The following is a 14,004-nucleotide window of genomic DNA, read 5'->3' on the forward strand; positions in this document are numbered from 1 at the left end:
AAATAAGCAAACACCCCCAACAAGCAAAACAAGTACTACAGTGTAAAAATATTTAAAAAGAAAAAGAAAACCCTCTCACATGCATAAATGAAAGATTGCACACAAAGAACTCACATCTTTTCAAGCTTCAATAGTAAATATTCTGCTGCTATGTGTTAAATACTGCATGGTTTGCCCAAGCTAAGATGAAACCTATGTGGTTTTTTAAAAATGTTTATTTATTTTTGAGAGAGAGAGACAGAGACAGAGCATGAGCAAGGTAGGGGCAGAGAGAGAGGCAGACAGAATCTGAAACAGGCTCCATGCACTGAGCTGTCAGCACAGAACCCGATGTGGGGCTCAAACCCACAAACTGAGATCATGACCTGAGCTGAAGTTGAATACTTAACAGACTGAGCCACTCAGGTGCTAATTTAAAGAAGATCTAATTTAAAGAAGTGTTAATACCAATTCTTCACAAACTCTTCCAAAAATAGAAGATAAGGGAACACTTTCTAACTCATTTTATGAGACGAGTCTCATCTTGATACAAAACTGGACAAAGATATCACACACATGCAAAAAACTATAGGCCAATATCCCTTATGAATATAGATGCAAAAATCCTCAATAATATATTAGCAAACTGAATACAACAACATATAAAAAGGATTATACACATGACAAAGTGGGACTTACCCTAAGAATGCAAAGTTGGCTTAACATATGAAAGTAATCAATGCAATATGCCATATCAATAGAATATAGGACAAAATCGCATGATCATTTCATAGATGTAGAAAAAGACTTGAAAAAATCAAATAACTTTTCATGATGAAAACATGAACTAGATGTAAAAGGGAACTCTCTCAGCTTGATAAAGGCCGTCTGTGGAAAACCCACAGCTAACATTATACTTAATGATAAAAGGTTGAATGCTTTCCCCTTATGATCAGAAACAAGACAAGAATATCTGCTCTTGCTGCTGCTATTAAACATTGTCCTTGAGGTTCTTACCAGTACGATTAGGCAAGAAAAGAAGTAGAAAGCATCCCAATTGGAAAGGCAAAGGTAAAATGGTTTCTATTCACAGATGACATCATCTTGTATATAGAAAATCCTAAGAAGGGTGGAGGGAAGCTATTAGAATAAATATGCAGGTTCAGCAAAGTTAAAGGACAGAAGACAAATGTATAAATATCAATTGTATGTCTATACACTAGCAATCAATAATCTGTGAATAAAATCAAGAAAACAATTCCATTTATAATACCGTAGTCCTCTCCTTATCCCTCGTTTCATTTTCCATGTTTTCAGTCACCTATGGTTGGACCACAGTCCAGAAGCAGGTGATCCTCCTTCTGACATGCAGTTAGAAGGTCAATAGTTGCCTAACACTACATCATAATGCCTACGTCATTCACCTCACTTCTTGTCATCACATAGGCATTTTATTGTCACACTTCATTCCAAGAAGAAAGTGCAATAAGATATTTGGGGGGGGGGCACATTCACATAATTTTTATTAGTAGTACATTTTGATAGTTATTCTTTCTTATTAGTTGTTTTTATCTCTTACTGTACCTAATTTATAAGTTAAATTTTATCATAAATATGTATATAGGAAGAAGCCTAGCGTATATAAGGTTTGGTACTACCTGTGGTCTCAGGGCATCCATGGAGGGTCTTAGAATGTATCCTTCATGATTGAGAGGAACTACTGTAATATAAAATCAAATGGAATACTTAGGAATAAATTTAACAGGTGAAGTGCAAGATTTATGTTCTTAAAACCACAGAACATTATGAAAAGAATTTGAAGAAGACCTCATAAATGGAAAGACATCCCATGGTCATGGATTGAAAGCCAATATTATTAAGATGACCATACTCCCCAGATTGATCTATAGATTGAACACAATCTCTGTCAAAGTTGCAGCTAGCTTCTTTGCAGAAATCAATGAACTGATCCTAAAATTGAGATGGAAATTCAAGGGATGCAGGATAGCAAAAACAATTTTGAAAAAGAAAAGCAAAGTTGGAGGATACACATTTCCCAATTTTAAAATTTATAGCTAAGCCACAGAAATCAAAACAATGAGTTATGTGTATAAATATGAATAGATAGTTCAATGGCATGCAGCTGAGAGTTCAAAACCAGACCCTTATATATTTGGTCAATTGATTTTTTTGATAACTGTGTCATGACAATTCAATGGGGAAAGAATAATCTTTTTGACAGATGGTGCTGGGACCCCATGCTTGATATCCATATAAAAAAGAATACACTCTATTATACACAAAAACTAACTCAAAATAAGTTGTAGACTTAATTAAGTATAAGACCCAAACTTATAAAATTCTTAGAAGAAACCCTAGGAGTAAATCTTTGTGACCTTGGATTATTAGGTGATAATTTTTTAAAATATGACTCAAAAGAAAAAGCAAGAAAAGAAAGATAAATTAGACTTTATCAAAATTAAAAATCTTTATGCTTCAAATGACATCATCATGAGAGTGAAATGACAGCCCACAAAATGGGAGAAATATTTCCAAACAATAGATTTCATAATGGACTTATATCTATAATATAAAGAAATCTTACACATGAATAATTGAAAGACAGATTTTAAAATGGGCACAGTATTTGAACAGACATTTCTCCAATAAAGATAATACAGATGAACAATAAACACATGAAAAGTTCTCAACATCATCAGTCATTAGAGAAACACAAATAAAAACTACAGTGAGATACTCTGTCATAGTCATTAGACCAGCTAAAATAAAAAAATAAGTGACAGACAATAAGAAGTGTCGGCTATGATGTGGAGAAATTAGAACTCTCATACATTGCTGGTGGGATTGTAAAATCGTGCATCCACTTTAGAAAGCAGTTTGGCAGTTTTTAAAATGTTAAAGGTAGCATCACCATATGACCCAGTAATGTTAGCTTTAGGAATGTACTCAGGAGAACAGAAAACATTAAACTGACACCAAAACTTGTACATAAATGTTCTTAGCAGCATTATGCATAATAGTTCCAAAGTGAAAACAGCCTGAATATTCACTAACAGATGAACAGATAGACAAATATGGTACCTCCATACAATGGAATATTATTCAGCTATGAAAAAGATTGAGGTACTGATACATACTACAACATGGATGAACCTTGAGGACTTATGGTGAGTGAAAGAAGCCAGATATAAAAGACCAGCATTTGTATGACTCATTTATATGAAATGTCCCAAATAAGCAAAGCCACAGAGACAGAAAACGTGTTAGTGCTTCCCAATATTTAAGAGTGAGGGAGATGGAGAGTGACTGCAGATAGGTATGAGTTATTTTTATGTGATAAAAATGTTCTAAAGTTAGACAGTGAGGATTATTACATAACTGAGAATATACTTAAACCCAGGGTATTTTACACTTTAAAATGGTGAATTTGATGATATTATTATTATTTATATTTATTACTTATATTCCAAAAATGCTGTTATAAATATTCAGTTTACTTATTTCATTTTACTTTTTTATTGCGGCTGCTGAAAAAAATTTTAAATTACACCTGTAGTTCACATTATATTTCTATCGGACAGTGTTTTTCCAGACCTAATGAAGAAGACACAGAGACTTTAAATCTCCTGCTATCTGAGGCATTGCCTAATTCCATTGCAAGATAAATAACAATAAAACCTTCTGTTGAGAGAAATAGTATCTGACATTTGCTTTGGAAGCTGTACACTGTTCTCATGCATATTATGTGATTTGATCATCATACCTCCAGGAGGAAGGCAGGAAGTGGTTATTTTACAGATAGAGAAACTGAGGTTTCAGGAATAGGAAGGGACTTACCTAAGGCCACAGACCCAGGTAAAAGACCCCTCGACCTCGTGCACTGGGCCTTGGGTCTTCCAGGGCCTTTCTACCATACACCCCACCCCCATGTGTACCCACCCCTACCCCTGTCCAAATTTGTTTTGCACAAGCAGCAAGCATCCGGCTTCCTTGCAAGTTCCAGGCTTCCTCCAGGCCTCAGAGCTGATCTGAAGGACTTAAGAGGAGAAGAATGCCAAGACCACCATCTCCATCCCATGGGTCATAGCTGTCACCATAAAACGGCAGACTGACATTGAGCAGCTCTGATCTCCTTGACCAGAATTCTGAAGCTTTGGTTCCCACCCCTGAGATTCTGATATCATTGGTCGGGGATGGGGCCTGGACGCTGGGACTTTTGAGGGATCCTCTGATAATTCTGATGTGCAGCCGGGCTTTGGAACCATGACCCCAAGCCGACGGTCTCAAATAAGCAGCTTGTGGGCCAAGTCTGCATCACAGACGTGTTCTATTTGACTCCCACACTTGGGCATACATGTTTACATTTGAGTTGTCAATATTTAAAAGCTGGAGTTTTCACATAAAAATATGTATTCTGGCTTCTCTTGAGGACTGAGGAACTCGGGTGACTGGGCTTGCGTTCCTGCATCGTGACTGGTGGCTGGAGCTGCTTTTCACAGAGCAGGAGGCCCCCAGTTCTCCAGTCCACACGGCCTCTTAGCATCTCACAGCAGCCTACTTTGTTTTCATGATCAATATGTCCCTGTAGAGCTGCCCTAGGCCATTCATGGTCTTGGAGGCTGGGAAACTGAGGCCTATTGACATAAGCATGGGAGTTGACACCTTCTTAGCTGTTGGTTGAGCTAAGCAGACGTCTCTTTCTTTCCCAGCCGGAGAACATACTGTGTGTCAATCAGACAGGACATCAAATTAAGATCATTGACTTTGGGCTTGCCAGAAGGTAAGGAGGGTGTGCTTTGACACTTTGACAGAACTCCTTGGGGACTGCTTGTGGCTCTCTTGGATGTGGTTACTCACAGTTCAGACAATTTCTGAGTTTTGGGACGGACACAGAATACTCTCACTGACAGGCTGGTGGCCTTCAGTTGTGCAGATAGGCCTGGTGACTACCACATGCAGACTCTGCTTCTCCTTAAGAGGCTGTGGGATTAATTGTACTTCAAACCCCCAGTATGAGCAGAGAGAGTGGGATGGTTCAAGGAGCACCACTGGGTGGGGGTCCTCGGATCAGTTCTATTCATCCCCCAGGCCTGGGGCCAAGATGTGCTGAACTATGTGAGGGATCCAGGAAGGAAATGAGTGGTTTAAATAGGAAGGTGCATGTGTAACAGTGTGGAGTGATGCTGGGGTTTGTGGTTCGGGGCCACTCAAGACTGGGTTAAAGTCTGGGAAAGTGACAATAACATGAGATACCTGCTGACATTGGCAGTTAGGAGGGTTCAGTGAAATAATACATGGACAGTGGAGACCCGTCCTATGAAGGTGGTTAAGTTATCAAGTTTGAGTGCATAAGATAAACATCATATATAATTTAAAAAATATATTAAAGTTCCTTAAAATGCCCAAAGCCCGGTGAAGGACAGTTTATCTATAGTTTTATGATCCTGTCCAGACCAATGTATGGTGAATACTGTGCCTCCACAGAGTTCTGGTCCCTGGCATGCACACCCACTGGTGCAGGTTTTCAGTAGTGGCAGTAGCAGACCCCTGGTATTGGGGAGGGATGTCTCCCGGACCTTCAAGCACCCATAGTCTACAAACATGGCAATCGTATGCCCATCCTCCAGGCCTTCTTCAGAATTCTGTTTCCACCAAGAATGACATTTCTCTGGGAACCACATATTTTATAGGTAGGTCTTCACACCACAGCTGAATTTTCAACTCTTTAAATTTTGTCTCACCCTGAGGATCATTTTCCACAAAGAAGTTGTTTTTGTCACTTTATAAGTCTAATGGTGTCCTCCACTCCATCCACAAGGGGAAGAAAGCAAAGCCTTGTCACTGTGGAGACAGAGCCACTTGCCTGCCCTCAGCCTGTGCAGACCTACCTCCCACAAGTAGCATTCAAAACCACAGTGGCAATCTTCCTGGGTCAAGTGGTAAATGTTACCTCTTTGCACGGGTGAAAGACACACTTTCAGTGCTCACATGATGGATGGGAGGCCACAGGTAATGGCAAGAGAGTAACCGCAGAGGGAAGTTCATATCATCCTATACTGTACGTTCAGGATCCCCATTACACAATGTACTGATTTTCATGAACAATACCAAATCTCCCAACCCAGATTCTTCAAAATCACATTCAATCCATAACGTAAATAATTGCCTAATATTTTCATAAATAATGTCTTATAAAGTTGGGATGCATCCTAAACACTTGTGTGTCTTATACACTAGAGCAATGGCTCTGAATCTATTTTTTATTATCACTGCCTGGCTTCCAAAGAGACTTTTAAGACATTTCTTTCCTAATAGCCAGCCCCCTCCTCATGAAATTTAATGCCGCAATTGTCCTTTGTATCTTTTTATGTTCTGTGGTGCTTTGGAGGGCCACAAAACATTGTAATAGCTAAGGCTTTATTGCCTTTCCAAGAACCAGTGTTCACCCCCTTGGGGCAATATTGTCTTCATCAGGAATGTACACCCTCCCAGATGTGTATGTAGTATCCTCTTGAATGCCAGCTGTCCAATTGCCAAATGAATATTCACAGTGACACACTGTGAATTCAGAGCAAAGCATAACCAGCTGAGGCTCCTGGGTTCTGGGAAGTCTTCTCTGAGCAGCTGGAAAGGAGGGACGGACAGGGTGTTTTATCTGCAGGCAGTGGGCTACTGGATAAATGTTTAACAATCAGCTGTGGGGGTCGGGCGGGAGGGCAATGGGTTTGATTCGTAACCTTTGCTAATTTTGACTTACTAACACCACGTCACTGAATGCAGAGTTGGGAGGAGATGTGCACCCATGAGAAGTGGCTCCAGCACACTGCCAGGGGTGAGGGTGAGGGTGAGGGTGAGGGACAAGGTGGTGGGAGTGGGAGGGGGTGCTGGGGTGGTGTCAGTATAGGACGTACACTGCGCATGTGCAGGCTTCCCGCGGGGAAGGTGGGAGCGGGGGTGGGGTTGGGGAAGGGAGATACGGCGAAGATGAGTCCTGAATTTCATGGCTAAGCTGGAGTATGATACTACAGGCCACTGAGTGATACCTGGTGCGGAGAGGGCTGTAGGCCAACTTACCAAACATCGGTTAGTCAAAATCCATCCCCAAACTCTGAGATGTCCATCCAAAACTGTCTGATAAATTCATTAACATGGTCAAAGGCATTGATGGCAATAATTTTGCTGATGGACCAGAGGCAGAGGGCAAGTTCAAGAAAATAAACATGTGGAACCACATTTAAGAGAAGGCCACTCACATAGAACTGCTGGGCACTGGAGAAGGGCAGGTGTCCGAAGCACGTGGTACTTAGGAACCCACACTCAGCAGAGCTGTGCTGACAGAGTCACAGGCTCTGGCTGTGAGGGAAAAGGAAAACAGCAAAAGCATCCTCAACAGTCCAGCAAACTGGCCATTGGGCAAAAGGATCATTTGGCAAATTGGGTTTTGCCAAATTGGCCTGCTTCCTGGGAAGCATGTCCATCTAAGAAGAAAAATCTGTGTGTGGGGGTGGGGTGGGGGGGAGAATGTGCAGGTTAAGCATATTTTATACATCACAGGAATTAAATGTTTGTAAAGAGGGAGGAAAAGCCAATTTTATCCTGTAATACAAACGATAGAAAGTGAAGTTGTATTTCTGGGTAGAGCTATTAGAAGGTGCTGAGATTTTCAGTGCGGTCATGTAGGGGGTACACACGGATCTTCAGAGGTTGTGACATCCAGCAAGAGGGACCAGCATTACCCTAGGCCCATCAGTGGGTCTAAGTAGAGACATGTCAAGGGTCAAGGATAGGGACAGAATGGGAAGTGTTTTTGCTTAAGCTTGGTCTCCAAAATGTTGCTCCAGTGCTCAGATGGGAATTTAAGACTATTTCATCAGATCCTTTGGCAGGGCAAGAAGATGCCTACCCCAACCGCTCTGAGGCTGCAATCTCATAGGTGACCCTATGGTTACAGAAGGCCTTATGCTAGGAATTTGGAGAGGGGGTCTTGGTGGATATTTTGACATTTGGGCTTAGTTACTGCCACAGTACTACTGCTTAACAAATGACCCTAAGTTGCAGAGGCTTAAAATAATCACTTATTCTCATCCACACATTTGTGAGTCACCAGTGGTGGTGTGGGGGAGGGGCATGACATTCTGGACCCAATTCACAGCAGCTCATGACAAGAAATCCTGTAAACAGTTGTTAAAACACACCATTAATTAAAAAGTCCTCTGTCTCTGAATTTGACCACCTTTGGTACTGTACCTATGTGGAACTATGTAGTATTTGGGGTTTTTTGGTGACTACTTTTACTTAGCATAATTTCCTGGAAGTTCACCCACGTTGTAGCATGTGTCAGAATAGCCTTATATTTTAAGACTGAATAATATTCCACTGTATTATTACCTACCCCATTATTATTATGCATTATTATCTATCACATTTTACTTATGCAGTCATCCAGCAATAGACACTTAACTTGGGTTACTTCCTCCATTTGTCTATCATGAATAATGCTGCTATGAACACAGGTGTATAAATATCTCATGATTCTGCTTTCATTTTTTTTGGATTTATACCCAGAAATGGGATTGCTGGATCATATGGTAGTTCTATTTTTAATTTTTTGAGGAACTGCCGTACTGTTCTCCATGGCAACTGCACCATTTTGCATTCCCACCAGCAAGGGGGCCAACTTCTCTACACCCTAGCCAATTTTTGCTATTTTCTGGTCTCTTGTTTGGTTGGATGTTTTATAGTAGCAATGAGGTGCAGTGGTATCTCATTGTGGTTTTGATTTGCGTTTTCCTGATGATTTGTGGTATTGAACATAATTGCTTTTTTAAATTCTTACTGTCATCTTTCCAACAATAATGGTCACACCAGCAGAGCAGACCTCCACAGACCGCTGCTATCCAATTAGCTTGGATTTGCTCATGTGGCTGCAAGCCAAATAAGATATATTGATCTTCTGTCCTTTGACGTCATAATTGCTTGGAGGAAAAGAATTGTGGTTTTCTGATTCTCCTTAGTGACTTAGGAAAGTCTAAAGTTGGGGCGTGAGGTATGACGAGTACCCAGTAAACCACATGTGGTGGGACGTGAGGTCCAGACAACGGGGCAGACAGGAAGGGTTGGGAATGTCTAGCTCTGACGGGAGTTCTCTCAGGGCTTACTTCCATGGTCCTCTGCACCCCTCCTGCCCAGGTACAAGCCTCGGGAGAAGCTTAAGGTGAACTTCGGCACTCCAGAGTTCCTGGCTCCGGAAGTCGTCAACTACGAGTTTGTGTCCTTCCCTACGGACATGTGGAGTGTGGGGGTCATTACCTACATGCTGTGAGTGCCCAGGAGCTTGGCTCCCAGTGAGAACAGGGGCCACTGTTTCAGTCTGGGATCCTTAGAAGCAGCAAATATTTGAGTGTGGAGTCCTTTATTTGAGAGGTGTTCCCCGGAAACACCGACAGAGGAGGAGGGAAGTGAGATGGGAGGAAAAACCCGTAGAGCGTGAGTTATTGAGCCACTTACCACTGTGGGCAACTGGAGTTTAATCCTGTGAGAGAGGTCTGGGATCCATTGTGGAACAGCCCCTCACGGTTATGCCGTCTGAGAGGGGCAGGAGCAAGGGTGGTTATTATTATTATTGCTTGTGAGCTGGTCCTGAGGGCACTGGTTCCTCGAAACTTCTGGGTGGATAAAGCAGCTTCTACCAGAGAGAAAACTCTCCAGCAAGGAAACGCATTTCCTACAGTACAAGTGGGGCGGGAGTCCACCCGAGCGGCAAGGAGAGGGCATGGACGGGCAGGGCACTTCTCCCGGATCATCCAACCTTGTCCCTTCTGCCCTGCGCTCCTCTGTTTTCTGAGGAAGCACCGTTAGGATTGACTGAGAGGACACAGGTACACAGACTAAGAATCCTTGTCTGTGGGTTCCCTTGGCTTTTTCCTCAAAGGTCCAATCAAGTCCTGCTTTGCTCCCAGACTTGTCATTACTGTGTCCCCACACTTTGGATGTGTGTGTGCCACCAGGTTGGGGAAGTCTGAGGCCCAACGCCAGCCAGCTAAAGTGTCCTATCTCTGTACCCTCACTCCAGAGGGGCCTAGTGAAGCCAGTTTTCCTGTGGCCCCTGAGGTCTGGGGTAGTATTTAAACCAGCCTCCGAGACACAGGAGGGTATTTCTAAATTAAGTCAATATGTACTTCATAAACGGACAAAATGGATTGGATCTCAATTTATTCTTCCCTTCAGGCTAAGGGGAAAATACGTAAGCATGACTAAAGATTTATTCAAATTCTCTTCATGCCTCTAAATTTTTCGTCCTGCCACGGTCTCTCCTAACAGAACAGACTGTCTCCTATTGAGAAGCAATGGGGGTACTTTTCTTTTGAATTCTAGTCAGAGCTGCTTGTACCTTGTAAGGCCTCTGTCCTGTCATTGCATGTTGGCAGACATGGCTTCTACGTGCTGACAGTCCTTTCTTTCCTCCATAGACTCAGCGGTTTATCCCCATTTCTAGGGGAAACAGATGCAGAGACCATGAATTTTATTGTGAACTGTAACTGGGATTTTGATGCTGACACCTTTGAAGGGCTGTCAGAGGAGGCCAAGGATTTCGTTTCCCGCCTGCTGGTCAAAGAGAAGAGGTAGCGTTTATTGCTTGTCATTCATAGACCATTCTGATGGTACCATCCACCTGGGTGCTGTGAAGCTCAGGCTGGTACTGTGCCTTCTCTGAGCCAGTTCTGTCCAAATTTTCTTAGTCTGCTTTGTCTTTGGAACAAAAAAAGTAGCAGAGAAAGAGATGAAGGAAATAAAAAAAATAAACAACAAGGAGCATAAAATCTAGACAGAGTTTTAGAAAGGACCACATATATAAATAGTCCTTGTAAGTTACCAAGTTATCACTTTGATAGGTTAATGTTGAAAAATCATCGAGATATGCAGATGGTATTTCCCAGAATAAGAGCCAGAAAACCTCATTTGTTGATCATGAGGACCTACTTAGTTTCCAGCAGGCATATCAAAGTCATGGGTGGAACTATGGAGTTTTCTGATATTCAGAGATTCAGACATAAAGAAATAATGGCAAATGACCCAAGGTGAGGCCCAAGAGTCTGGGCTCTGACATAGCCCATAGTTCCCAGGCCTTTGTTATTTTCTTCTTCTGACTGTGAAAAGTCGCGAGAGGTAAAATAGTTCTCATTCAGCTGAACAAAACTGACATTATTCTCTGGAAGGAGAGACAAGCTTCTTTCCAGGCTCATGTTCTTTTTCTTCTTAAGAGTAATTCCAGGCCCAGCTGGCCTTCCTCCTTCTGCCTCAATTTCCCAGCTCTTTCTGGAGGAGGCGATTAGTCACTTGTGATACATTCCCTCTGTAGAGGCAGGGACCATTTTTGCTGATGACTTTCTTTTACTTTTAAGGAGGGGAATTTTAGACATAAGGAGTTCCTTTTTAGTATGTGGCATGAATCTGCCTGAATGATTAATCAGTTCCACTGACTCATGCCTCCTACCCAGCTGAACCAATTTCTGGACAACCAGAAAAGGCAACCCTGACTAAAAGTTTCAACTTCTGTTTGATTTCACAGCTGCAGAATGAGTGCTACACAGTGCCTGAAACACGAGTGGTTGAATAATTTGCCTGCCAAAGCCTCAAAATCCAAAGTTCATCTCAAATCCCAATTATTACTGCAGAAATACATGGCTCAGAGGAAATGGAAGGTATCTTTTTTTTCCTTAAGGAAAAGTAGCATTTGTCTTTTTAATGTGTCCCTTGAAAGAAGTGTAGCTAAGTTGTCACTTACATTTTCATTCTAATTTTTTTATGTGTTTATTTTGAGAGAGAGAGGCAGAGAATGAGCAGGGAAGGGGTAGAGAGAGAGAGAGACACACAGAATCAGAAGCAGGCTCCACGCTCTGAGCTGTCAGCCCACAGCCCATGCGGGACTCGAACCCACAGACTATGAGTACATGACCTGAGCCGAAGTCAAGACGCTTAACCGACTGAGCCACCCAGGCGCCCCTACATTTTCATTCTAAACATTATTTGGGAGGAAAAAAAAGTGTCTTATGTCAAAAGCTGTGATCTTGATTAAAGAATGCCACAGACCAAAACCAACTGGTATAAAAGTGGCATTTAGTTCATACTTATGTGGACACTTGAAAGGACAGAAGGAAGTCTGAGCATAGCTTCTCAGTGACAGTAGTAGGGAAGTGCTTGGAACTGACAGCCTGTGAGATCTGACTCCTCACATTTCAGGAAGAGGGGCTGGGAAAGCCCTGTTAGGGCTTAAAATCTACATCATTTTGTTTACAACAGAACCCTTTGGTACCATGAACGTTAAAAAAAAAAAAAATTGCCCTCCAGGAAAGAGGCTTTCCAACATTTTGATATCAACTCAGATCCTTGCTTAAAAACAAAAATAAAAGCCTTTACCTAGAGAGACAGTATATAAAAATACATATACATACGCACACACATATGAAACACATGATCGCAGCCTTTGCTAAACAGTGAAATGCACTCTGATATTTTCTATTCTATGGTATTTGGTTTCATTCAAAAAAGTGCTGGTCATAACCCACCAATTTGACTTCATGACCCATGAGTGGATTGTGAATACAATTTGAAAAACTCCATTCCAAGGGGCTCCATTTCTCACAAGGAAAGGGCAGGATGACATATTTTCTCCCCAGAGTCACGGGGCTGTTCTACTAGAAGTTTGCCACAAACTTGTTTCCCCCATTAGGTTCTCAGTTTCGAACATACCCAAATGGCTAAACTTGCTTAAGTCCTTTTATTATTTCTTTCTAAACCAATTGGTCTTAAAATATACTTTTCCCCCCCTTTTTTTCTCTCTTTAACATCAAGAAACATTTCTACGTGGTGACGGCTGCCAACAGGCTAAGGAAATTTCCAACTTGCCCCTAATTCTCAACTCGGCTGCTCCCGTGGGTCCCAGAAGTTACGGACTGGTGGTGAAGTGACGACTCAAGATTTTTAATAATCCAGCCTTGTAGGGATATCGATTCCATTTATTTTGTAAGAAGCGTTATGGCTGTTGCCTTCTTTGTGGGTGAAAAGTGGCTGTAGGGAAAGTGACCCATGGACCTTTTGTTCCTGCCATCTAGAATCATACTAAGTTGAAATGCCGTGTTTACTTCTCAAGTACACCTACTTTTGGCGATAAATGTAGGCATGCTTTAGGGAGGTAGGAAAGCTTCTACTTTGTATATGTCAAACTTAAAGGCTAAGCTTACTCTGACTAAAGAACTCAGTAGACTCACACAGGGATATGTTATCCGGCACACACATCCTCTAGTACAAAGAATTCCTAGAATTTTGATTTGCTCAAGTATGAGCTGACATTTAGGTGTACTATCCTGCTCTAGTGGAAAGCAATGTGGATTTAGGGGTTGTGGTCCTCAAATTTGTTTTAACTTGTGCTCCCTTTTGAGAATCAAATCGTGCATCCTTTAATATTCTTTGAAACTTCAAAATATACTACCTGTCATGGTTGAATCAGAACAATGATCATTTTACATGTGCTTTTTAAATCCATACCCCCCTCTCCCCTCTCCTAAGTGGCCCCATTCTGGCATTGGTAGTCTTGTTTCTGACCTCCCTTCCATTATGAATTTATGGTCTAGGAAGTCTGGACACTGATATGCAATATGTAAAAGAGAAACAAGAGTGTCATGGTTTTCAGTCTTCTGGGAGAAACACGGAATGATACTCATGAGAAAATAAACTGCTCTGCTATACGATATACCGTTTTCAATGTTGTCATCTAACTTATAAAATGATTAACAAGAAGGACTCTATTATTTGAACGTAAAGAACGCTTTTCATTTCCTTGCTTGTAACCTGATTTTTGTGTTATTCCCACGAACGTCTTGCGGCTGTTGTTTGGTTTTTAAGTTTATTTATTTCGAGAGAGAGTGAGAGAGTGTGCCTTGGAGGGGCAGAGAGGCAGAGAATCTCAAGCAGGCTCCGTGCCACAGCACAGAGCCCGAAACGGGG

The 14,004-nt window shown here is 41.7% G+C and overlaps 1 protein-coding gene across 1 annotated transcript in view; it reads left to right on the forward strand.

Annotated features, from left to right (window-relative positions):
• Positions 1–13,757, forward strand: part of MYLK3 (myosin light chain kinase 3) — a 33,299-nt gene extending 19,542 nt beyond the window's left edge. Inside the window, exons 9-13 of the mRNA XM_029924252.1 lie at positions 4,710–4,780; positions 9,190–9,318; positions 10,470–10,622; positions 11,570–11,702; positions 12,853–13,757. Coding sequence (XP_029780112.1) covers positions 4,710–4,780; positions 9,190–9,318; positions 10,470–10,622; positions 11,570–11,702; positions 12,853–12,912 — 546 coding nt within the window. The 3' untranslated portion in view covers positions 12,913–13,757. The remainder of the gene's footprint in view (positions 1–4,709; positions 4,781–9,189; positions 9,319–10,469; positions 10,623–11,569; positions 11,703–12,852) is intronic.
• Positions 13,758–14,004: the final 247 nt, after the last annotated feature.

Source organism: Suricata suricatta, chromosome 16, assembly GCF_006229205.1.
Source record: "Suricata suricatta isolate VVHF042 chromosome 16, meerkat_22Aug2017_6uvM2_HiC, whole genome shotgun sequence".
Classification (NCBI taxonomy): domain Eukaryota; kingdom Metazoa; phylum Chordata; class Mammalia; order Carnivora; family Herpestidae; genus Suricata; species Suricata suricatta.